This window comes from Fistularia commersonii, chromosome 25 (genome assembly GCF_037954325.1).
Source record: "Fistularia commersonii isolate RoL2024-O1a breed Wild chromosome 25, RoL_Fcom_v1.0, whole genome shotgun sequence".
Lineage (NCBI taxonomy): Eukaryota > Metazoa > Chordata > Actinopteri > Syngnathiformes > Fistulariidae > Fistularia > Fistularia commersonii.
In genome coordinates this window covers 10,023,355-10,045,554 of record NC_141308.1, presented here as the reverse complement: position 1 = coordinate 10,045,554, position 22,200 = coordinate 10,023,355, and the positions used below count along the sequence as shown (strand labels likewise).

At 39.7% G+C, this 22,200-nt stretch overlaps 2 protein-coding genes across 3 annotated transcripts; one reads left to right on the top strand and one right to left on the bottom strand.

The window, feature by feature from the left end:
• Positions 1-1,002: 1,002 nt before the first annotated feature.
• Positions 1,003-11,796, top strand: rgs11 (regulator of G protein signaling 11). Its single transcript, XM_086172667.1, has 17 exons — positions 1,003-1,159; positions 1,367-1,463; positions 1,591-1,641; positions 2,913-3,019; positions 3,173-3,224; positions 3,379-3,437; positions 3,602-3,678; positions 3,757-3,838; positions 4,779-4,847; positions 5,309-5,332; positions 5,417-5,478; positions 5,770-5,883; positions 6,014-6,129; positions 6,269-6,356; positions 6,444-6,582; positions 8,095-8,177; positions 8,271-11,796. The coding sequence occupies exons 1-17, from the start codon at positions 1,097-1,099 to the stop codon at positions 8,398-8,400; spliced, it is 1,413 nt and encodes a 470-aa protein (XP_086028793.1). The 5' UTR covers positions 1,003-1,096; the 3' UTR covers positions 8,401-11,796.
• pgap6 (post-glycosylphosphatidylinositol attachment to proteins 6) lies at positions 10,531-21,472 on the bottom strand. Of its 2 annotated transcripts, none has more exons than XM_086172665.1 (13): positions 21,289-21,472; positions 20,888-21,071; positions 19,944-20,145; positions 18,444-18,571; positions 17,717-17,982; positions 17,262-17,602; positions 17,075-17,171; positions 16,494-16,608; positions 15,728-15,873; positions 14,949-15,127; positions 14,717-14,863; positions 14,503-14,619; positions 10,531-14,046 (listed from the first exon to the last, which is right to left on the bottom strand). In XM_086172665.1, the coding sequence occupies exons 1-13, from the start codon at positions 21,350-21,352 to the stop codon at positions 13,717-13,719; spliced, it is 2,316 nt and encodes a 771-aa protein (XP_086028791.1). In that variant the 5' UTR covers positions 21,353-21,472; the 3' UTR covers positions 10,531-13,716. The 2 variants fall into 2 exon arrangements, with proteins under 2 accessions (XP_086028791.1, XP_086028792.1); XM_086172666.1 differs by having other exon boundaries at positions 15,728-15,870.
• Positions 21,473-22,200: the final 728 nt, after the last annotated feature.

Below are 22,200 nucleotides of genomic sequence, written 5' to 3'. Positions count from 1 at the left end.
AAATAAAGAATTCGCTTGTTGAAATAAAAAAGACATGAAAGATTGTCGATGGTATTCAGATATGAACTAAATGTGGTAGGCTAACAATAATATCAGTGAACAGTTAGCGCAGCTTGCGGTAGAAAATTAAGGGTAACTTAAAAAGAATAGTATAAAACTATACAAATACAATTTCCAAAAAATATATAGAGGAATAAAACTACTTAAAAAAACATTATCAACTCTTTATCATTACTCCATATCTTAGCCATATCTATCGTATTTAATCATATGCTTCGTGCTTTCGTTCTCGATAGCTACAATGCAGTTGTATTATGGTATATTCTTAATTTCTTTATTCCAATTATTTAGCACAGTACCGTGCTCTAGTTACACGTTTCCACTGAATATACATATATCTATACGTATACACGCACACACACACGCACACACACACACACACACACACACACACGTGTATGTGTGTATATAAGTATATGTGTATATGTATGTGTATGTCTATCAGTATATGAACAGGAAGAAAGGAACAAGTCCAGAAAGATATATTGATGTTATCTCTCTCTCTCTCTCTCTCTCTCTCTCTCTCTCTCTCTCTCTCTCTCTCTCACACACACACACACACACACACACACACACACACACACACACACACACACACACACACATATATACATGCGCACACACACACTTACATATATATTGGTATATTGGTTGAACTTTTAACTTCTGATTTGACATCATTTGACACAATCATTTCCTGCAAATTCTTTGTTGCTGTCTTCCCTTTTTATTATGTGCATGTAAAGACACAACATGGCGTGTTGTTGTTGTTGTTGTTGTTGTTGTTGTTGTTGTTGCTGTGTTCATAACATAATACAACACGACTTGGCCGCACTCTAATCCGTGCTGATCTACACGGGGACGCGCCTGGCTGCCACAGAAGCGAATGATGGAGAGAATGAGGGGGGGTGACGCGCATTCTGACGCGCCACCCTTCGGTCTTTGCACTTCGTTCGGCGTCCCGTCGAGCCGAGCCGAGCCGAGCTGAGCTGAGCAGAGCAGAGCTGTGCAGAGCTGACCCACGCAGCCCTGCAAGATGACCATCAACACGCTGGCAAAAGGAGGCTGGCACCGAGAACAAATGGCATGCTTTCGAAAGGTTTGTACTATTTCCTTTTCTTTTTTACATGTATTGAGATGGATGGCACTGTTGTAACACCGCTTGGATAGTGTTGGAGGTTGGGAGGGGGCTTGGACTTAAGGGATGAATTCAAGTTGTTAAAATGTGATGCCATTTGTGTTTGCTTGATTGTTTGTCCTGCGCCTGCCTACTTTCGGGTTCTACGCTTGTGTGTGTGTTTGACAGATGGAGAAAGTGATTGTGGCCATGCAGGACCCTGACATGGGAGTGAAGATGAGAAACCAGAGGCTCCTCATCACCGTCATCCCTCACGCTATGACAGGTGCGTGCATGTGAGAGAGTGCCCTGGAGGTCATGCATAATGCAGCTGGGAATTTTGGAGAATACTATTTGATTCGCAGACACAGGCGGAAGGAACTTTTGTTTTCTTCTCTGCCTTTTCTTCCCAGGTCATGACATCATTGAATGGCTGATCCAGAAATACAACATGTGTGAGGAAGGTAAGCAGACAAATGTGCTCCGCTGTCTTTCCGGCTTGTTGTGTGTGGTTGCGTGCGTGTTGCCAGGCTATAGTTGTTGAGGAGGTGCAAACTCGTCCGTGTGTGTGTGTATTGTGGGACTTGCTGTTTCCAGTAAACAGGGATGGGGTGAGCCCAAGAGGATCCAAGTTAGATTAACCCACCTGGGGATCTGGGGTTGATCTGGGGATGGAAATTTTGGACCCCAGGAGATTAATGCTAAATTAGACGCCGGAAAGAAACTGTCAGATGGCTCCTTTTTTGTCCTGAGAATAGAATGAGGAAGGGATAGGAGTAAAAATAGCTGATTAAAATGCATGGGTTTTTTTTAAACTTTTGATAGATGTCCATCTTTAAAGGAAGTCTTTCAATCTTTATGATTAATCATTGTAATTTAGTTTGCATTTTCATATAATTTAATTTGAGAGAGATGTCTGAATGGTAAATTGTCTCCATTTATAATATACTTTCATCACCTTGTGGTTTTAAAGCTCTTTAGCCTAGATTGCATTCACCCATTCACAATTACTCACTCATACACACTCACCTCTATATCTATTTATCTATCAACAACCATTTTAGATAAATGAAATGACAATAGAGAAAATCCTTTATCTGGTACAGAAGCTAATATCTAATATCTAAGAATGAGCTAGAAACATAGAGTATTTCCTTCCCTAGAAATCAAATCTGCTAAGTGGAAGAGCTTATAACTGATTAGAAACCCAAGAGACAAGAAATGGTTTTGAAAAAAGTGCTTCATGCACAAAAAAATCTTGCAACTTTTAGAATTTATTTTGGCACCAAATGTAAGAATTCCAATGCAAGATTGATTAGTTATAATCCAGTTTGCATCTTTGGATTACTTTTGAAAATCACAAGAAAAATGCTAATGGAGCAAATCACCGTCAAAAATCAACAATAAATTAGTTAAAGACCATAAATAACCGATTATATGACAATTAGAAGGGAATTATTTCCCCATTTTTATACAATGAATTGCTACATCAGTAAAGAAATAGAGAAAAGACTATCCATATCCTGCATCAACTTAATTTGTTAGTGTTTATTTCCCCACACATCAACAGATATAAGGATGGATACCATCACTGAGTAAACCTCTACTGCATATGGCAACATTACTGTCCCACATTGCCAGTCTAAATTTAGGCTGTTATTTTGTTAGAAGTTTTTTCATCACACGCACCAGTGACAGTCCAGTCGTGCTTTTCTGTCTCGGCCTTGTGTAACAGAGGCTCTGCACCTTGGAGGCATGTTGGTGAGATACGGCTATGTTTACCCTCTCAAAGAGCCAAGATCCCTCGTGCTACGGCCCGATGAGTCGCCGTACCGCTTCCAGGTATTACCCTTGACCTTCTCACATCTGCTGATGGAAGCTCAGCTTAAAAAAAAAAAAAATCACTTTCCCCATGTCTTTATCCTACATTTTTTTCATTAAATCTCATTGCTTGCTTCACCGTTCAGTCTAAACAAAGTAAAACCCTTTTTTCAGACTCCTTACTTCTGGACCAGTACCCGATGGCCCGCTTCGGAGCTGGACTATGGTAAGGATGACCTAAATCAAATGTCCCGGTAAAGTAGAATGTCCTCTCATCAGATTGTGACAAAGGCTCAACTAAAACAACCCAGAGTGAGACAGAGATTTATTTGGCAATGTGTAATTTCTATGTTTGTGTTTGGTCTGTTTTATTCTATCAGCAATCTTTTTGGCCAAAAAGAACATAAGAAAACAAGGAGAGTTGATGGAATACGAAAAGGTAAAGGAATTCTATGCGCATGTTTATCTGCTTGAATTAAATTGTTGTTTTACTGTGATGTAGCAGGCCATCTTATGTACTGTAAATCATTATCTTTTTTTGTCCTTTATATATTTTGTTATTTTGTTTTTCTCCTCCTCTTTCCTTTCCTTTTTTTCCCCTAGGAACGTTACAGTCTGCTGCACAAAAGGATCAACCACACCTGGGACTTTGTGGTGATGCAAGCCAGAGAGCAGCTCAGGTACATGGAGCTACACATGCAGTCACACTGACCCACATGTTCGCAGAAACACAAACTCACAATGTAATTTATGTTCAGAGCGTCCAAACAGAGGCGGAAGGCCGACCGCATTGTTCTAGAATGTCAGGAACAGGCTTACTGGCTCATCAACAGACCCCCGGTACGTCTACTCTCAGCCCTCCCTACCCCATAAAATAAAATTATACATATATTTACAATACTAAAGATAGGACATTAACAATGCCACATTATCCTATGTAATGCTCCACAATGCTATGCTATACTGTAACATAATCTATCAACCATGCCACCTCGATTTATTGGATACTACACTCTCAACTATAGTATGTTGAGCTAGATAATCCCATGCTTAGCAATGCTAGATAATGATACCTTATGGTGTAGCATACTATACTATACTATACTATACTATACTATACTATACTTTGCCTTGCCTTGCCTTATTACGCTATGTTATACAACACTATGATATGCTTTTTCCTGCTATGTTTTTGGTTGCATATTATACTTTACTTTACTGTACTATACTACCAAGAGTATTACAGTGTATAAAAGAGTCAGAGGTCCCACAGATGTACCGTCACAGTCCCTACTGCCTAGTGCATGAAATATTCAGCCCGTCTGGTAAAAGCCTCTGCTGACAACTGGAAAAACACAGAAAAAGAGAAAAGAGAAATAAGATCCATCGGAATCTAGGATTTATAAATAACCAAAACATCTCATCTGTTATTTACTCAAAATTTCGTTTAGTTTAATTTAGATTTAGGGATTGAAAGAGAGGAAGGCATTGCAGAGTAAGGGAATAAGGAAAGGTACGAGGTCAGGGGAGATGGGAGGGTGAAGCCGGGGACACGAGTTTGGAGGAGGGACTCCATCTTGTCTTGGCCTTATGAATTAGGAACGAGGGCATGGGCAAAATGAAAGAGAAACCTGGGAATAAAAGTCGGAGCCATTGAAGTGGAAAACTCAAGGAGGGATAAGTGCTTGCTCTCACGCATCTCTTCATGAGAGACAAACAAACACGACAACTCTATGACAAACAAAGTTATTACTCTTACAATGTTTGCTATTTCCCTCAGCCTGGAGTGCACAATGTGTTGGACATGGGTCTAGAAAGACCCGATAACTTCAATTTACGGGTTACACTGGTAAGTGACCTAACATTTCCGTACTCTTACGTCGATATGTCGCTGTAAAAAATGTAATGCATCTGCTATCCATCTCTTTATTCTTGCTTTCCTTGTCTCTTGCTGCTGGGGTTGTTTCAAAGTAAGTGTCCAAGTCAGCTACGCTAAGTTACAGGCAATTACATTAAAATGGCATCGGCAGACCAAAATTTGAGGGCCTGACATCATCAGAGTGGATGCCTGCTTCTTGTTCAATAAATATTTGTCGAAGGACGATGCAAAAGTAGCTGCAGTCCTGACAAAATTTCTCATATAGACTATTTGCTATGTTATGTATGGCCGGCCTATTGTTAAATTGCCAGCATGCATCTCATCTACAAAATTCAAAAGTCATAGTTGGACTCTGTGTCACTTTATTAATTTATAATGTGTCTAACGCTTGACCTGACAAAATGCAATTGTGTTTCCCGTAACAGAACTAGAACAGTGACTACTACAAAAGAGAGGTAAGCATCATATATTATTTATATGTCTTTTATTTTATGTACATTAAGTATAACAATAATTTGCCTGTGTGCTCTGGTTCTTAGATTGATACCTGTAGACGGGCCCTTGGAAGAAATCGTGTGAAGTCATCAATCTGCCTGGAAGGGTGTGTGTGTCGTTTTGACATACACAGTTACTTAGACACACTTGTACAGATACACACTTGGTCTAATGGATGGGATGCCTTGTGAACTCTACTCCTTTAGCACATACACATAAGGCTTAGTGTCCTCACTGTAAGAGCCTCTAATGGATGCTTCCTGAGGCAAGTTGGAATTAGTGGCCATTAACTCTTATGATCTGCAGCGCTAATACAATAATACTGTGTGTGCATGTGTGTGTGTGTTGGGGGTCTGTGCTTGTTTGTGTGCCTCTTGATTTATGTGTGGACGGGCAGTTTTGTGAAATACAGCGAGCAGTACCAGAACCACGATCCCATTATGCAAGGCTGTCTCCCCAGTAACCCCTGGATTTCAGATGACACCGCCCACTGGACGATGAATGCAGAAATGTAAGAGAAAGATCCCTTTCACAAGTCTAATAGTGAAATCTGGACAATCAAAACAAGCGGAATTCTTGAAATGCCGATGGACATTTTGGATGCGAATCTTTCATTAAATCTGTGTTCTCTGTGTGTTTAGGGTGCCTACTCCCACGCGTCTGCGAGTGGAGCGTTGGAGCTTCAGCTTCATGGAGCTTCTGAACGACTCCATGGGAAGGCAGGAGTTCATGACCTACCTCGAGAAAGAGTTTAGTGGTGAGAAAAAAAAACCTAGATATATATGTTCAGCAGTTTATATTCCTTACAATATTACATGCCATTTGATTTAGGCGGTGGAGTCATCTGTACATTAAAATGTTTTTTTGTCGCTTTACCCTTCCCTGTGTCTCACCAGCTGAGAACTTGTGTTTCTGGCAGGCCTGTGAGGACATCAGACACGGAGAAAGTTCAAGAATCATAGAGAAAGTAGAGGAAATGTACAAGTGAGTGCATCCACACGCGCTCAGGCAAAAAGAGTCACACCCTCCAGTTTGCTTTCAGGTCACACCGCTGTTCTGTGTGCGATTCAGAAACTTCCTGGCCCCTGGAGCTGCACGCTGGGTGAATATCGACAGTAAAACCATGGATAAAACTTTGGAAGGGATCAAACACCCGCATCGCTTTGTCATGGATGATGCGCAGATGCACATCTACTTCCTCATGAAGAAGGTCTGGGCTGTCAATTTCCTTACTTCCGTTTTTTGTATTTATTTTGAAAGAATCACCGGAACTGCCATGAAGAAATCAATGAGCAGTCAAAAAACACAAAATCATCCAGAAAAGGCAGAACCACTAATTGGCTGTCGCCACATTTAACCATCCAAAATGTAAAAAGGGCCAAACATTTTGAAATTTAGATGTAAAGTGATTGCTTTTATATTGGAACATGGAATGAAACATGACATTTCTGTCATATTAGGTTAACTTTTTATTGCCAGACCAAACAGCTAACCTACAAATTGATTTCTTGTACCTCAACCAGAACTCCAAACGTAACAAACAATCTAGAATGCAAGACAAAAGAACAACACATCAGAGTAACACATCATGTTTGGTCACAACAGCAGTGATGTCACAAAACCCTGTCAGACATATCGCTATTGTGCAGTACCAGTAAATATTTCCTACGGTTCCTTCAGTTCACGACTGCAACTTTATCCATGTTACGTTTACAAAATCCATGTCCTCGGGGATTCCTGTCCTGAGTTGATATTATCTAGACCTGCTTGAGATGACAGGTTGTGTTTGCTACAAATGAACACATAGACAATATCCAAACACAATACCTTTTAAAACAGTAAATAAAGAGGTTATTCTCCAAAGCAAGCAAACAGGGTGAATCCCAGAATAGCTTCTCTTATATTGCTCCATGTTACAGATTGTTGTTGACTCTCCTTGATTGGAAGTGCCAGGTGGCAGAGAGAGAGAGCGACATGGGACTGTAGACAATGACCAGAGATCCTGGTTTTGTTGGTGCGTCTGTCATTGCTCTTTTGCGACAGAGCTTCAGGGTTGTGAGTTCGATGCCGGCAGTGAAACGACAGGAGCTGAAAGCGCTATATTCTGGTGCAAGATTTGCACAAGCTGCAAGGGAACCCACTGAAAATCTGTTAAAATGGCTACTGCTAGACAATTACGAGAGCCTATTCAACATGCCGCGCTTTCTTTATAGTCTTTTCTGACATTGGACTCAGCACATCAGCTACACAGCGCAATGGAAGTAATCTGGTTATAATGATGGGAAGAGCAGGTTATTGTCAGCATAGCAACGGTATGAAAAGCCACTAGAGCGGATGATTGCTCCGAGAGAGATGGCGTGTACTGGGAATAGAATAGGAATGGGCACTGAACCTTGAGGCACCCTTGTGGATACTGTGAAAATCCATAAAACATAACAATGGATGGTCAAGGTTTTGATAATCCAATATGGTAACCACATGAAGGAGACAGAAGGGATAGGCCATATTGGAAACATGTAAAAGGATTTCGTGTTCGAGAATTACGGTGAAGACGCAAAAGAGGAGTGTGGCAGCGGCTAGAACATGTTCCAAAAGATACAATGACATGAAAATATCCAAACATTTAGACGTGAAGACAGGATGAAAAGGCTTTGAACGAAACAAGTTATCTTTGAACGTTCATATTCGAGAAGACCTTACATGGTGTTTCCTGTGTGTCTAGGACTCCTACCCAAGATATCTTAAATCCGATTTATACAAGAATATGCTGAGCAGAGCTGTTGTCCCCCAGGAGACCAAGAAAAGGTGAAAACCGGGTTTCATAATGACATAATTTGTTCGGCGTCCTCTAATATCCCGACTTCTAATATTTTCTTCCTTTTCTCCATTTCCTCCAAGTGTGTTCCCCTTCATGAGGCGCCAGCGCCACTCTAGCCCCTCCCCCGCTCAGGCCACCACCCAAGAAGACGGGCGTCCCAAGGGGTCTGGGCAAGCAGGTACCAACTCAGCAGCCGGCTCTCATACCTGATGCCAGGCCAAAACATACCAGGCTCAATCACCTGTGTCTCCATTGGTCACCATAGTGATCCTCCATGAAGTTCTACCCCAAGTTAGAAACAGCGTTTGGAGAAAAAAAAAACAGACCTTCCCTTTCATTATCTACATAACTAGAACTTAAACTTGCAGCTTCCTCCCAGGTGTTCACGTGCACCTCGGCAGCACCGCATCTTATTCCCAACGCATGAAAACAGGAAGAAAAAAAGGATCGTAGTACAAGTGTAACAGCTCCCGCTCATCACCCTGTGTCTTTTAGCTCATCTTGTCCCGGATAGTGACTCCTGACACAAAGTCTTCCCTTCTCTTTTGTTAACAATTAACCGGGTTAAGACAACGCGGAGCATTAAAGATGTACAGAATGTACTCAGCAGCCACTCTGCCTCAGCATGTGTGTGTGTGTGTGTGTGTGATTGTTGTACAGCTCGATTGTTTTGTTCATTCCACGCCGGAGCCTGTGACTGCGGTCGTTTTGCTTGAGCATGTTTTCATCCCCAATAAAAGATCGACGTTCAGCATTCGGTGTTGTATGGTGCTCGGAGCTGTGCATGCTGTGGTGATCCGCGAATGCCGATGGTTTCTATCTGTCATCGGGCTTGTCTCTTTGAAACTTTCAGCACCCCTTTTTATCTGATTTATCTAGTTTCCTTGCTTTCTCCCACATCTTTTGTTTACACGTTAATTTGCTTCAAGTCTGTTTGTACTTTTGGCTCCTTTAAAAAAAAAAAAAAAAAGCACAGCACAGCTTTTTTCAACAGAATTTTGGTATTGACTTGATGGAAATCAAAATACCCATCTAGTTCCATCCAGATATTGAAGAGTTAATTTGAGTTCAATGCATTTTAAATAATCAAGTTACAAGCAGAAACCATTTTATTTCCTGCTATTACTCCATATACTTACTGGTATATTAGAAATACTCCATGTACCTCATGTAGCATAGAATATTCCTTTGATCGTCCCACGGTAAATGGACAGTGCAAGAAAAAGTTATCAAGAACAGAAAACTGAAAATAGTCTAGTTCAGTTGAACAAACTCATAATTTAAAATCTTTCCTCGTCATTTATTGGAAAGTTTAGCTGGCCTCCCCTGTGGGAGCAGCAAACTTTTTTTTCGCTGAAACAGCTTCCTCTACTGGATGCAAGTGGTCATGGCCTCTGTAAATCAATGGTTCCCCACTTTTTATACACTACTAACAAAACGGTAAGTTGGAAAGTATATAAAACAGAGAAGGAAAATTAAAACATTGACTTTAGCTGTTCCTTAAAAGGTCTTTATAATTATCTTGATGCCTCCATTGTAGCCCTGAAATGCAATACAAACCAAGACACTTAAATATCAAAGGATGGGCCTCAGATTCTGCAGTTACATTTAAACACTAAACACCAAATCTTAATATTTGACAAAGTAAATTACCCTCAAAATTCATCTTAACTAAATTTACATCTGAAAAGTGGATTGTTTGAGCCTGAGGAATATTAAAAGGGTAGCTGTTAGTTCATTTCCAGCTTTCTGTAGCATCCCTGTCATTGCAAGAAAAAGTTGCTGGCTCATCACTTTTCAACTCACTCAGTTGATTTGTTTCGCAGCTTTATTTTAAAGTTTAGAAAAAAAAATCTGAAAAAGGTAAAATGCATCGAAAGAACTGATAAATGAGAAGCGATAAGGAAAAGCCATTTCATAGAAAAGGGATTTGACAGATGAATTAAAAATAGTCTTGCAGCTAAACCTCTTGGCGCTGGAATGGATGAGACCTCCGTGTAAAAGAGATAACAGATTTGATATTTCAATGACTTGGGACTGAAATGTAGCTCAAATTCTCTTAAGCACGGGAGCGTTGGGAGGGTCAGTCGTGTTAGTCACACCAGAACACAAGCCCTCTGACACAGCTTTCTAAGACCTGAGAGCCCATCAAATTTCCTAATGGAGGTAAGCTCTCTCTCTCTCTCACACACACACACACACACACACATTTCAACACTCAGTACAAGCACTTACTATATTTCTGAGGATTACGTTAATCCGCCCCGCTACATTCTCTTATCCACTGTGTCTCAGCAAAAAACTGTCCGAAGAGCAGTTAAAAAAAGAAAAAGCACAGCACTTTATACAGCAAATTTATTATTGATAGATTTTTTTTTTCCACAGACTTTTATCAGAGAAGTAGAATCATCTTTCAATCAAACAATATATTTCCTCGTTGAACAGTGAATGCGTTGTATTGTTGTTATCGTAAAATGCTTTTTCATAGCAATAGATTTTGACAAAATAACGAGAGGATCTTCCATGTGGAACGGACAACAAACAGAAGGCTGCAGGAAAAAGTGCAAAGTCTTAAAAATAAAAAAAGTGCAAGAGAAATCGAAACGACTGACAGACGGATCATTCTGAGTCAGCAAGATTTAAAAGGAAAAAGGCAAAAAGACAATATTAAAAAAAAAAAGACACTGAGAGGTAAAGAAAGGAGGAGGCACCAGACAGCGGTAGGGACGTACAGTACATTCATCGAGTGCCGGCTGGGTCACATCCTGGATGAACTTCACTAAGTGGAGCCGGAAAAAGTGCTAGAGAGTTCCCGGTTATGTTTTACAGTCGGAACACAGGGATGAGTCATATTCAATATATCGGCTGTGTATAAATCTGTACACGGAAACAACTTTCTCTCATTTACAGCATTTGATACAAGACACCCTTTCCCTCCAGTCTGCAGACTTTTTAAATTACAGACCCGTTTACGTGCACGTGGGACTTTTTAAAAAGCTGCTCAATCACAGTTGACCTGCAGCTGAGAATATTTCATACAGAAATATCATGGGTATAAAAAACAAAAATGCATTAATTATAAGTCGGTTAGTATACTTTCCATGTGAACGTGATTCAGGTACTGAAAGTATGCTCTGTTGATCCATTAGATATACATTAAATTTAAGTACTAAAAGTGTCCTTACATTCCATGCTTGTTTCCAGGAATAATTTTGAGTTTAATATACTACTGATATATCATTAGTGCTACTCAACACAAACTTAGATTACAAACTCCAGCTATCCAGTACTGTTAAGCACATCTTGCGGTAACAAATGCTGCACTTTTTAAAAAAGCACTTATTAAAAAATCTACTGCAAGTCCTAATACATATTTTAATTTTATCTACTCTTGAAAAAAAAAAAACTCAAGATAAAATGTTTTAAAAATCCTTTTGTGTCTGGTTTATCTGGTTATATTTTATGAATATTTATAACTGGTAAGATTTCTATACCACTGTAAAACACTATTGAAATAAGAAGTAAGTACAATTTTAAAAAGCACAGCACTGGCAGGATAATAACTGAAGCACAATCAAAGTGCATCTCAAATGCATTAAATGCGGTATAAAAGGTGTCAGGAAATGAAAGTGTAGCAAATGGTACATCAATAAGTACAAAATTCATGGCCAAAAAAAGGACACTTTTAGATAATTGTTTTGGCACACTTTTAGTTCATTGTCCAAGTACAAATGGAAGTATACCATGGAGTAACTTCTTTTGAAAAACTAAAAGTACAAGAAGAGCAAAAGGTTGTGTTTAAAGATGATCTGAAATGATTTCTGAAGTGTTTACATGAGATGTTTTGACTCTTCGTTCCTGGATGCTTTCATTGCAGGTTACAAGTATGAGCAGCAGCTTACGTCTACCAAATATGTTGTTTTTTTTATATATAGGACTGAATAGAAAGAGTAAAGATTTTCCACAAAGTGCTATTCTTTATAAATATTTGGAACATTCCTTTAATATGCAAGTAAAATGTGTACATATACAATATGTACAAACTAGTCCATGAGATCAAAAGATCAGATGGTCTGCTACCTGAAGGTTTTCGTTGCTGCAGAGGACAGCCCTGGAGCTTTCAGCAGGCTTAGGTTGTGACTGCGATGTTTATTTATTTAGTCATTTTTGTGTCAGCTATCGATTTTATACGTTTCTTTTCTTTCTCAATCCAGATAGTTTAATGGCCGAAGCCTTATAGGGATAAAAACAGTAAGCAGAAGTTGATGTATCTCATGATTTTATGTCAAATTTTCTATTCAAACCTCTGGAAAAGGTTGAACTCTTGTAGACACACTGGGTGAGAAATATCAATGTGTGACTGTACCAAATATTACTTGTTCTTGTTATTCATTGCAAATTTAATTGGATTTATTTTGTTACTCTGAAAGTCGTGATTTGTTTTTCTCCTTCCTTATTTTCCACATCACCAAAACAACTGAAAAAAATCCACGAGTGAACTGGCAATTAAACCCCCTTTTTAAAAATCAAGAATAAATTATCTGAAAGTTTGCAATAAATTAGGAGTAAATCAGCAAGAAATGAAACCTTAATTCCAAAGGAACTTGATAAATAAATAAGGAAGCATGGCAGAGAAAAGTTCCAGGAAATAAAAACCAAAATTAAGATTATTATTAGTCTTATTTTTTTTATCTTAGTTTCATATTTATGAACATGAGATGTGGAAGATTAAATATGAGATCACATTAGTCCTCAGTATATATTTAATCTATTTTTATTTTGTATCTAGTTGACAATGTTTGACTGAATTTATATATTGCAGCGAACAGCTGCAATACATATATATATATATGTATATATATATATAAAGAAGGGTTTCTTAATGTATAGATACTTAAATTTTTACATCCAACGACCCAAAAAAATCACAAGCTCTCAATTCTCTCAATTTTCAGTGTATGTATAAAACCACAGACACACACCGACAAACACACACACACACACACACACACACACACACACCCACATAGACCTGATGCAATTTATCTTTTGAATGTTGGACTGTGTTGCATTGAAAGTAACAGGTTATCATTGGGAATGTAGGCATTGCTCCCTCGAGGCTCTCAGCTGCAAAATAGCACCTTTGTTGTGCGCATTGTTGTTCATCTGGAGATTATACCCCCCTTCTGGAAACGTGAGGATTTGGGATGTTTTAGGCCTGATTGCAAGGCACTATTTCTTTCGCCTGGGGAATTTAAGCTCCACATTACAAAACTAGAAATTGTCTGGGATCTTAATCCTTTAAGAACCTGCCGGGGAGCAATGGATCAACAATATTGTGCAAAACAAAAAGGTTGTATTTTCCTTTTTACTTTTCAGTACTAATCAGAATTTCAGTGATTAGAACGGTGGGTTTGATTCAGAGCGTCAGGCCTCGTGCGCGGTACGGTCGACTAGTCCCTCTCCGCTTGACTACGGGTGGTGAGGCTTGGCCGCTTTACCGCTTTTACAGCATTTTGTGCGTCACTATGTGACAGTATAGAGCTCATCGCTGCTGCTCTGGCAGAGTGTGTACCCACAAACCCGAGGTGTCCAGCTCCACGTCCATGCCATCCGCCAGCCTTTGCTCCAGCCCAGGGCCTCCTTGCCCTTCTCTCTGGGCGGGAGGAGGAACACCACGCAGGTAGCCACCAGGACGTGCCACAGCGAGTGCGTGTAGTAGTAGTTGTCCTCCGTCTCGGCGAAAATGTACAAACATACGCCGACGAGAGCGCAGAGGGCCCCCGGGAGCAGGAACAGGACCCATCTTTTCCAGGAAGGTGGGTAACAGTGTCTCCGCCGCACCCCCCGGTAAACCTGAAAGAAAAAAAAAAAAAGCAGCACAAATTAATTCTCAAAATCCAGAATTTTAGTTTTTCTCTTTGCTGATTAAATATTTGTTTGTTTTATTGGCTTAAATTACCTTTTTGTTTTTCAAGCATATTCATTGGGTTTGTTTGTCAGGTTAACATGAGTCAGCTAATCAGTTACATTTAAAAATCTGCAAGGCTTCCTACAAAAAAAATTACTGGCAAATCATGGGAAAATGAGCTGTAGATTTTCATAAAATAAGACATGCCTTAAATAAATGTTCAGTAATAGGGAATACAATTAAATCAAGTGCCGGTATGCATTCGTGTGTTCAATGTTTGTGACAGGAACTAAATAAAATTATTATTTTTTAATTCATATCATCCAGCCGGATTCTCAAACGTAAGTTTCCTTTGCTGTGTGTTAGGTGGGATGCAGAAAACATATGGCTTTACTTCTTACCCACACAGCAACCATTAACAGAATGGCACAGAGGATGGGGCCCAGCAGGTTCCACAGACCTTTGCGGTCCAGTTTCATTGACATGGCGATGAGCAGAGTGCCGAACATATACAGAGTCTGCACACAAACACACAGCAAAGAGAAACAAAGCTTACATTTGCCGTAAAAATACCAAGCGAACCATTAGCGAAAGAGGAGGTGCTCAGTGTCTTACATATTTCCACGTGTCTGCGAGGCGAGCCATGCACAGGATGGTGACCCAGATGGAGCAGCTCGAGCCCAGGAAGTCACAGAACTGGAGGGCATCGTAGTCCATTATGCACATAACAGCTGTTCCTGGTTGGTCACAGGCATGGTAGAACTGCAAACACAAGCACGAAAGAGTTAAAAAAAAAAAAAGTGACTTTTATTGCCTGCATTTCGCATGTATTTCATATTTGCGTTACCGTTGAGAAGAACATTGTGAAGAGGTAGACGGAGGCTTCGGTGATGTAGTGGCGTTTGACGGCCACAACAATCGCAGGCAGGAAGAAAAGGTTACTGAGAGTAAGCAGCAGGGTTGCTGTTAGCTGCCGCCGGAATGACTGAGCAGTTGAATCATCGGTGCAGCCCCAACCACTCCAGCCTAATCAGAGACACACACACACACACACACACACACACACACACGTGGATAAAGATTATATTTTAATCATGGTAAGGTCTGAGTAATATATCAATATACGTAAAACAGTCATTTGACAGTTGACCCACATATGATCGTTGTGTGGCAAAAATCCTGTGTTTGTGTGTTAGCTGATATGCTGATAATTTTTTCCAATTTAATTTGACTGTTTTTCAAAATCATGGAAAAAAGGAAATCTAAGAAGTGGCTAGTAACCATCGTGAAATTAGCCAGAAATGATTAGGCTGTTACAAAACACACACTTTCTTTCAAACCTTTTCAAGGTATTTTAAATGCAGATAGAATGAAATTACTCCCCAATTCGCTGGAAACAGACCAAGTTTATTTGTGCAACATCTGTTTGGATGTGACACGTAAAAATACATTGACATGCATCGATATCAAATAATCCGTTTCAGAAAAACCGTCACCTTCACATTTTTCCCACATCCCGCGGTCTTAACTGAAGATGGGTTGTATTCTTTGGTGCAGAGCTGAGGTAAGCAGAAGTGAAAATCATACAACAACAAAGAAGTACATTACAGATATGATGTTTCATACCAGCTTTGCAGACACAGGCGGCGTATAGGTAGCCGTAGGATCGCAGCAGTCTACATTCGCCGTACGTCCCACAGTCCTCCACACAGGCACTGATGAAAACCTCTGGGATCACGGAGACCACCGACAAATTCCTACAGTCACTGCTGCTGACAGAACGAGTTGAAAACCTTATTGGAAATTTGTCAAAATGTAGATGACATTATCAAAGACTGGGTTGCAAAGCTTGAATAGATGTCAAAGGTGTTGTTTATTTCACACTGAGCTGCTGCTGTTGCTTCTGCTGTGAATGTCACTGAACGAGTTCAGCGCTTCCCACAGACGCAGTCATCTTGATGATACAAAATATGGCTGATGGCTCCTGATGCCACGTTGCATCATCTCTCTCTACATGTTTTGAGCTAAGTGATGCGGAAATGGCAAGAATTCAACATGAACAGTTAAATATACAGAGGAGAAAATTATATGCCAATGACATGGACTTTTTTTTTTTTAAACACATCAAATTAATAAATGAAATTTCATTCATTCAAAAAATGAAGGTGTATCAACACAAAGATTCCAACTTAAGAGCAGGGCCAAAGAAAGTCGAAACCAAGACAAGTTGGAAACTGTGGATTTAGTTCTGAATAATTCCTAATGTGTTGTTTATGCACGTGATGCAAATGCCAAATATCTGAACGTGGATTATAAAATACACCGTAAATCTTTGCTGCAAGTGCATTTCACAAACACACAGGGACAAGGTTTGTGAATAGATCTATTTTACCTGTTGCATGTGAGCTGCAGACTGAGGTACCACATTGTTGACACTGGGAAAGGAAGCCTGAGCACAGCTTTGGGAGCACTGGCAGTCACATTAATGCTGTACCCGCCAAACAAAGCTGAAAACACACACACACACACACACTGAGTCTTCTGTGGTGGTTTCCCACTGTAGGAGATACAATTTCCAACTTAACCACTAGGTGTCAGTAGCACCAAGACAATACTAACATGTGGATCTATACGTTATATCTTATCTGCAAGCCTTGACTTTTGTTTGTGTCATTCTTATAATCGTTCATTCACAGTCTATACGTCTTGTCCTGTGCACTTGGTCGAAAGGGGGTTGATGGTGGTGGGGCAATTCTAGCTGACATCAGGCGAGAGGCTGACATTAACAAGAATTGTAACCCGATTACCACAGAGCCAATTATAGATATACAACCAGTCATTCTTTCATTCACACTTAGATAAGTATAAAGGAAGAAACATTTTATTAAATAAACCTCCATCTGTTGGTCTTATTTGCAGATGCCCACTGTGGTTTTAGCAAAATGTATCCATATTTTATATGTCCAAATCTACCTGTGCGGCACGGCTGAGAGCTGTTGAGTTCAAAGACTGGGGTCCCAGGAGAGAGACAGGCCACCACCCTGCTACTGCTCCCCAGCGTTATATTAGTCTACATAAACGAAACACATACATACGCTCAAGTATTTATTTACAAGGCTCCGGGCGGACGAAGCTGTACATTAAATTTGACGTCACTCACAGTGTTGAGCGTGAGCTGCAAGTTGAGCGTGCCTCCGGTTGCTTGAGTATTCAGCGGGTACGTGAGCAGTGTGGGGTGTGTGTTGGCAACGCTGACATTGGGTCCGTTGACCGGGTTGAACCGGAAAGACAGAACATCCGCCTCCTCGTAGAGCACGGGGATGCTCCAAACACAGGCGGATGCAGGCAAAGGTGTTAACAAGGAGGTCGATTTGTTGCTGAATGCCGCTGCCTCCGAAACCACCGAGCTATTGGCTGAAGAGGTGGAGTTGCTAAGACTGCTGTTGCCGGGGAGCTTTTCATTATCATCTGCAAGGCCCAGGCTTTGTGGCTTACATCCCACTGAAGCAGACACATAAATTTGGAAAGAAAGAGAAAGCTTAATTAGGACAGAGATATCACATCCGAGTTTTCACCTTTTCACATGTGTCCATATGGTCTGTAATTTCTGGTCACCTGTGTAGTTTGAGGAGATACTGAAGGTTGCAGTTCGGTTGACCTGGCTGCTTTGCACAACAACTCTTAACCAGGTGTGCCAGGGGGGATTCAATAGAACCGCAGAACAGCTGATCCCTGAGCAGTTCACTGTAACAGGGCCCTCTAGTGGAGAGCTGGAGCCCAGGCTGAGGACAAGCGAACAGCTCCCACTTTCTGCGCCCTCCTCTGAAGAACAATCGGCCACAGAGATGGACAAAGATGAGGCAAACTCTGGAACGTACAACCTGAACACACGCACACACAAAGGCATTCGTTGAGTATTGACATGAAGGACAAAAGAGACTCACAGAACAAAATTATGCACTTTTGTGTATTGAAAAATGCAATACATTATTCAACACCACCAATTTTTCAGACACTGATAAATATGTTTCATAAAATCAATGAATTAGTATACTGCTATAGTATGCTGATCAATTTGACTGTTGAAGAGAAACTTCAAAGAATAAACTGGTAAATAGTCATCTTAAAAACACACCAGTGAATCACTTCAATCAGCCATAAATTGCCTAAAATGAATATTGAAATACCTAAATTCCTTTGTTTAATTCATCCTTTTCTTCTGGGTGCTGTACACCAATGCCTTTCATAACCCTCCATAGTGGGTAGAAATATTTTCAAAATAAAATATTGTTTTTGGTAATGGAATGTGAGACCCCACAATACCCACACATGCACAGCTTACTTAAGGCGTGCAGGACTGCCAAGGGCAGTGGTCTGTTGGAGGGGCGTGCCCTGCAGTAATATAGGCGTGTCCACCGCCCGCCTGATTGACAGCTGAGGCTGGAAGAAGTAGGAGCAGGATGGGAACCCCTAACAGAGAAAAGAAAAAACTTAATCACACTAAGGTTAAAGCATGATTGCATCTCTTGATATTAATCACAATGCATAAAAAGCTAAGGTGCGAAAGTGTTTTCCTCAGCTAACTGTATTGACTCTTTTTATACATCCCAAACAATGCCTGCTTAAAATTACTGTTTCTAACCAGTACTCATGATTCTTTACTTAAGTAAATGTGGACTTCTTCTTCTTCTTCTTCTTCTTCTTTCGGCTTTTCCCGTTAGGGGTCGCCACAGCGAGTCAACTTTCTCCATCTAACCCTATTCTCTGTATCCTCCTCTCTCACACCAGCTACTTTCATATCCTCTCTCACTACGTCCATAAATCTTCTCTTTGGTCTTCCTCGAGACCTCTTGCCTGGCAGCTCCAATTCCAGCATCCGTCTACCAATATATTCACTATCTCTTCTCTGTACATGACCGAACCATCTCAGTCTGGCTTCTCTGACCTTCTCTCCAAAACATCGAACATGTGCCGTCCCTCTGATAGATTCATTCCTGATCTTGTGGACATGCTGTTTTATTGAAACAGTTAATCACAAGTAAACACCCTGAATTGATCATATCAAGTTCAAGTGGAGAAGTATGACAGCAAAAGGCAATCATATTATAAAAAGTACCCATTGTGCAGTATTAACATTGCATATCATCCATAATTGCATCTGAGTGTATTTTCACGTTGAGTAATTTTAATAATAAGTGTGGATTATTGTTTACAGTGATTCATCAGATAATACAAGTGCATCATTTTTGACATACTTCATATAGCGTCTTTCACACAGAACTACCATTATTTCAAAAGAAAATCAAAAATCTCACACTGCTAAACTATATTTTTATCTGAACAGTGAAGTGAAGTATTAAGTACAATATTTCTTTGGAAAAACTACTGAAAGTGAAATGAAGTATGTGATTAACCTACTTAGAGTACAAAAGCCTTATAATAGTACTCAAGTGGACTACTTGGATTTAATATACTCATTTTCCATTAGGGACTGTTTGTCAAGTTACTTATCAAATAACTTAACAATCAATAACTTTGTTTTGGAATGATAAAATAATCAAAAGCGATGATAAGAAGAATGCTGGCAGATTAATTTAAGGTCACCTTACCACCTGTTCAGGTAGAACTGGTCGAGGCGAGAGATAAACAATAGGAGTAATGTGGCTTGGCATGTCACAAGTTCTTTTTTCCCTTTTAAAGAGGCTTGTAAACATAACAGCAAAGTAGCTACCAGAAGCCCGTGCATGAGAATGCATATGCGTTACATCCAAACATTTTCTGGAGAGTCAGATTTAGTTCAATTACAACAGAAAAAAGAAAATGGTACATGAATGTGTCACACCTTCTGCTGTATGCGCCCATCGTCTTCAGGCAAGTGGGCAGCAACAAACCAATCACCAGGTTTAGGGTCAGAGAGGTTGAACGTGGTAGTGCTGTGTGAGGTCACCGGAAGGGTCAGAGACAGAGAGGGGGTCCATAGTGTTTCGTTTGGAAATGCTGAGCCTATTGGGTTTATCACTGGAGGGGCACCCTGTCGAATATGACTACAATGAAGGTGGGGGAGGGCAGATGGAGAGAAAGAGATGTGTTAAAGAAAAGAGTCAGCGGGGAGACTTGTAAATTAAACCATAAATAACTAAACGATTTCCTTTGTTTACTAAGAATTCTATAGATCGGCGAATACAGCGGGAGATATGGAAATCAACTCCCAATTTAAACTACCAATATGATTCAAACTAATTAAAAATCCTGTGATATGTGATACACAGCATACACACGTTTAAATGGGTTCCCAGAAAAAAATAGTGGTTCAAAAATAGTTTAATTTCTCTTGTATACACAAAATTATGCTTTAAATGCAAAATATTAATTTTTAAAACTTGTTTTAGATTTTTAGAGCAATTTTCTGCAATTTATTTGGACATTTTAATTGCCATTTTTGAGGAAACTTCTCTATATTTCTAATCTTTTTTTTTTAAAGTTCTGGGCAACATTGGGTATCTTAGAGTATTTCTATTTCTCTTATAAAGGTATCTTCCTATTTCCTAAAACCATGCCTATAAATTGGAAAACAATAATAAAATGATTACAAGCAAAGATTAAATGAATTGATTCAAAAAAAACAAACCATGTGAATATTTTCAGAGAATTACCCTTAAAAAAATAATAATAATTTGATGTTCCTAATGATGCAAATTTAACCGTGGTTTCCTGGACAGCATTGGGATTGTGTGTGTTTCACAGCTCTTGAAGCCGTCCTGATGAACGAGTAATAAAACATCTTACATGGTAACATTGTGTTGTCCACACTGGAGACTGTTGCTCCTGGTTGCAGTAAACAGCCAGCGGGCTATAGCTGTCTCCTCGGGTATGTGAAACCTCTGTAACCTCACATTTCCGTACCAACTGTACTTTGACAGCCTCTGAGCTGGTTTGGACGACAGCTCCGACAAAAACGTCAGCTTACCATCTATAAAACAAACGTTTATGAATGTAAAAATGTACGTATATACGTGTGCAACCGTCGGCAATTAAAACTGCAATTCAATTCCTCGTGATTACGACTTGTAAATAGAAAAAGAACAGGCTCGGAAGACTGTTCAGCTGTTCTATAACATCCAGCGATACTAGTTAGCAAACAGGCTAACGCCACTTTCAGCTTCGTTCATTTAGCCAGAAACACTTACCGTCTCCGCTAGCTGCCGTTGTCAGGGCGACGAAAAGGAGACCACATACGACATGTATTTCCATTTTTCTTTTAAGAAGGTCTGAATCATTACATCGTTTTTTTATCCGCCTTCAATGTCACACAAATTATCACCGACGGGAAATCATTTTTTCTGCCCAACGCTTCCTGATTGCCATGTAAATACGTGACGTCACAAACAGCGGGCGGTGATGCCTTTGTGGCTGTGGGAAATATAAATATTACTTTCTTTAGCTTGCGGTCTCTTTTTGCGATTGTGTGTCGCCTTTACTTATCTAATCCGGTAACAAATCAGTTGGAGGTCAGAGTATTGTAAGGTCGTTTAGCAAGTGTCTGAGGTTGGAGAAATGAGAATCGAAGTTCCTACCTACAGGTGTGTTATTTACAGTTTCATTTAAATGGCGAAATGGCATTCACTACAAACAGTAAACATAGCAGGACTGGTTCACTCAATAAGTGAACTTTGACATTCACGGTGTTCTCATTTCCATGAAACTACATTATAAAATACCCCACTGTTTTTCAAGGGCTTTTCACTTTTTTTTTTTTTCTTTTTTTTTTCGATTTTTTTTTTTTTTTTTTTTTTTTTGTGTGTTTGATTTTTTTAAAGTAATTTCCTGCTATATTTCACGGAATTTCCCGGCAGAGTTTCATAATTCTTCTGTACTGCTTTCTTGTTAATTTTCAGCTAGATTTGAAACATGTTTTAACAACATTTTCAGATTTTTTTTGATGTAACTTAGTCCCAGATATGTTTTGTTTTAGCTGATATTTTGAAGGTCATTGGTTACCAATTTATGAATAGTTGTGAATTCATCAGTTCTTCAGATGTTAAGATGATTGCACGTGGAATACCCTTCAAAATATAGATTCCTAATTATATGTACTTTTA

Bases quoted from the DNA above. Each gene is read 5' to 3' on its own strand.
- rgs11 (XM_086172667.1), top strand. From the start codon at position 1,097: ATGACCATCAACACGCTGGCAAAAGGAGGCTGGCACCGAGAACAAATG. The intron at 3,438-3,601 runs GTAAAGGAATTC...TTTTTCCCCTAG, and splicing joins AGTTGATGGAATACGAAAAG to GAACGTTACAGTCTGCTGCA. The intron at 5,884-6,013 runs GTAAGAGAAAGA...CTGTGTGTTTAG, and splicing joins TGGACGATGAATGCAGAAAT to GGTGCCTACTCCCACGCGTC.
- pgap6 (XM_086172665.1), bottom strand. From the start codon at position 21,352: ATGGAAATACATGTCGTATGTGGTCTCCTTTTCGTCGCCCTGACAACG. The intron at 21,072-21,288 runs GTAAGTGTTTCT...TTTGTTTTATAG, and splicing joins AACGGCAGCTAGCGGAGACG to ATGGTAAGCTGACGTTTTTG. The intron at 18,572-19,943 runs GTGTGACACATT...TTTCTCTGTTAG, and splicing joins ATGGGCGCATACAGCAGAAG to GGGTTCCCATCCTGCTCCTA.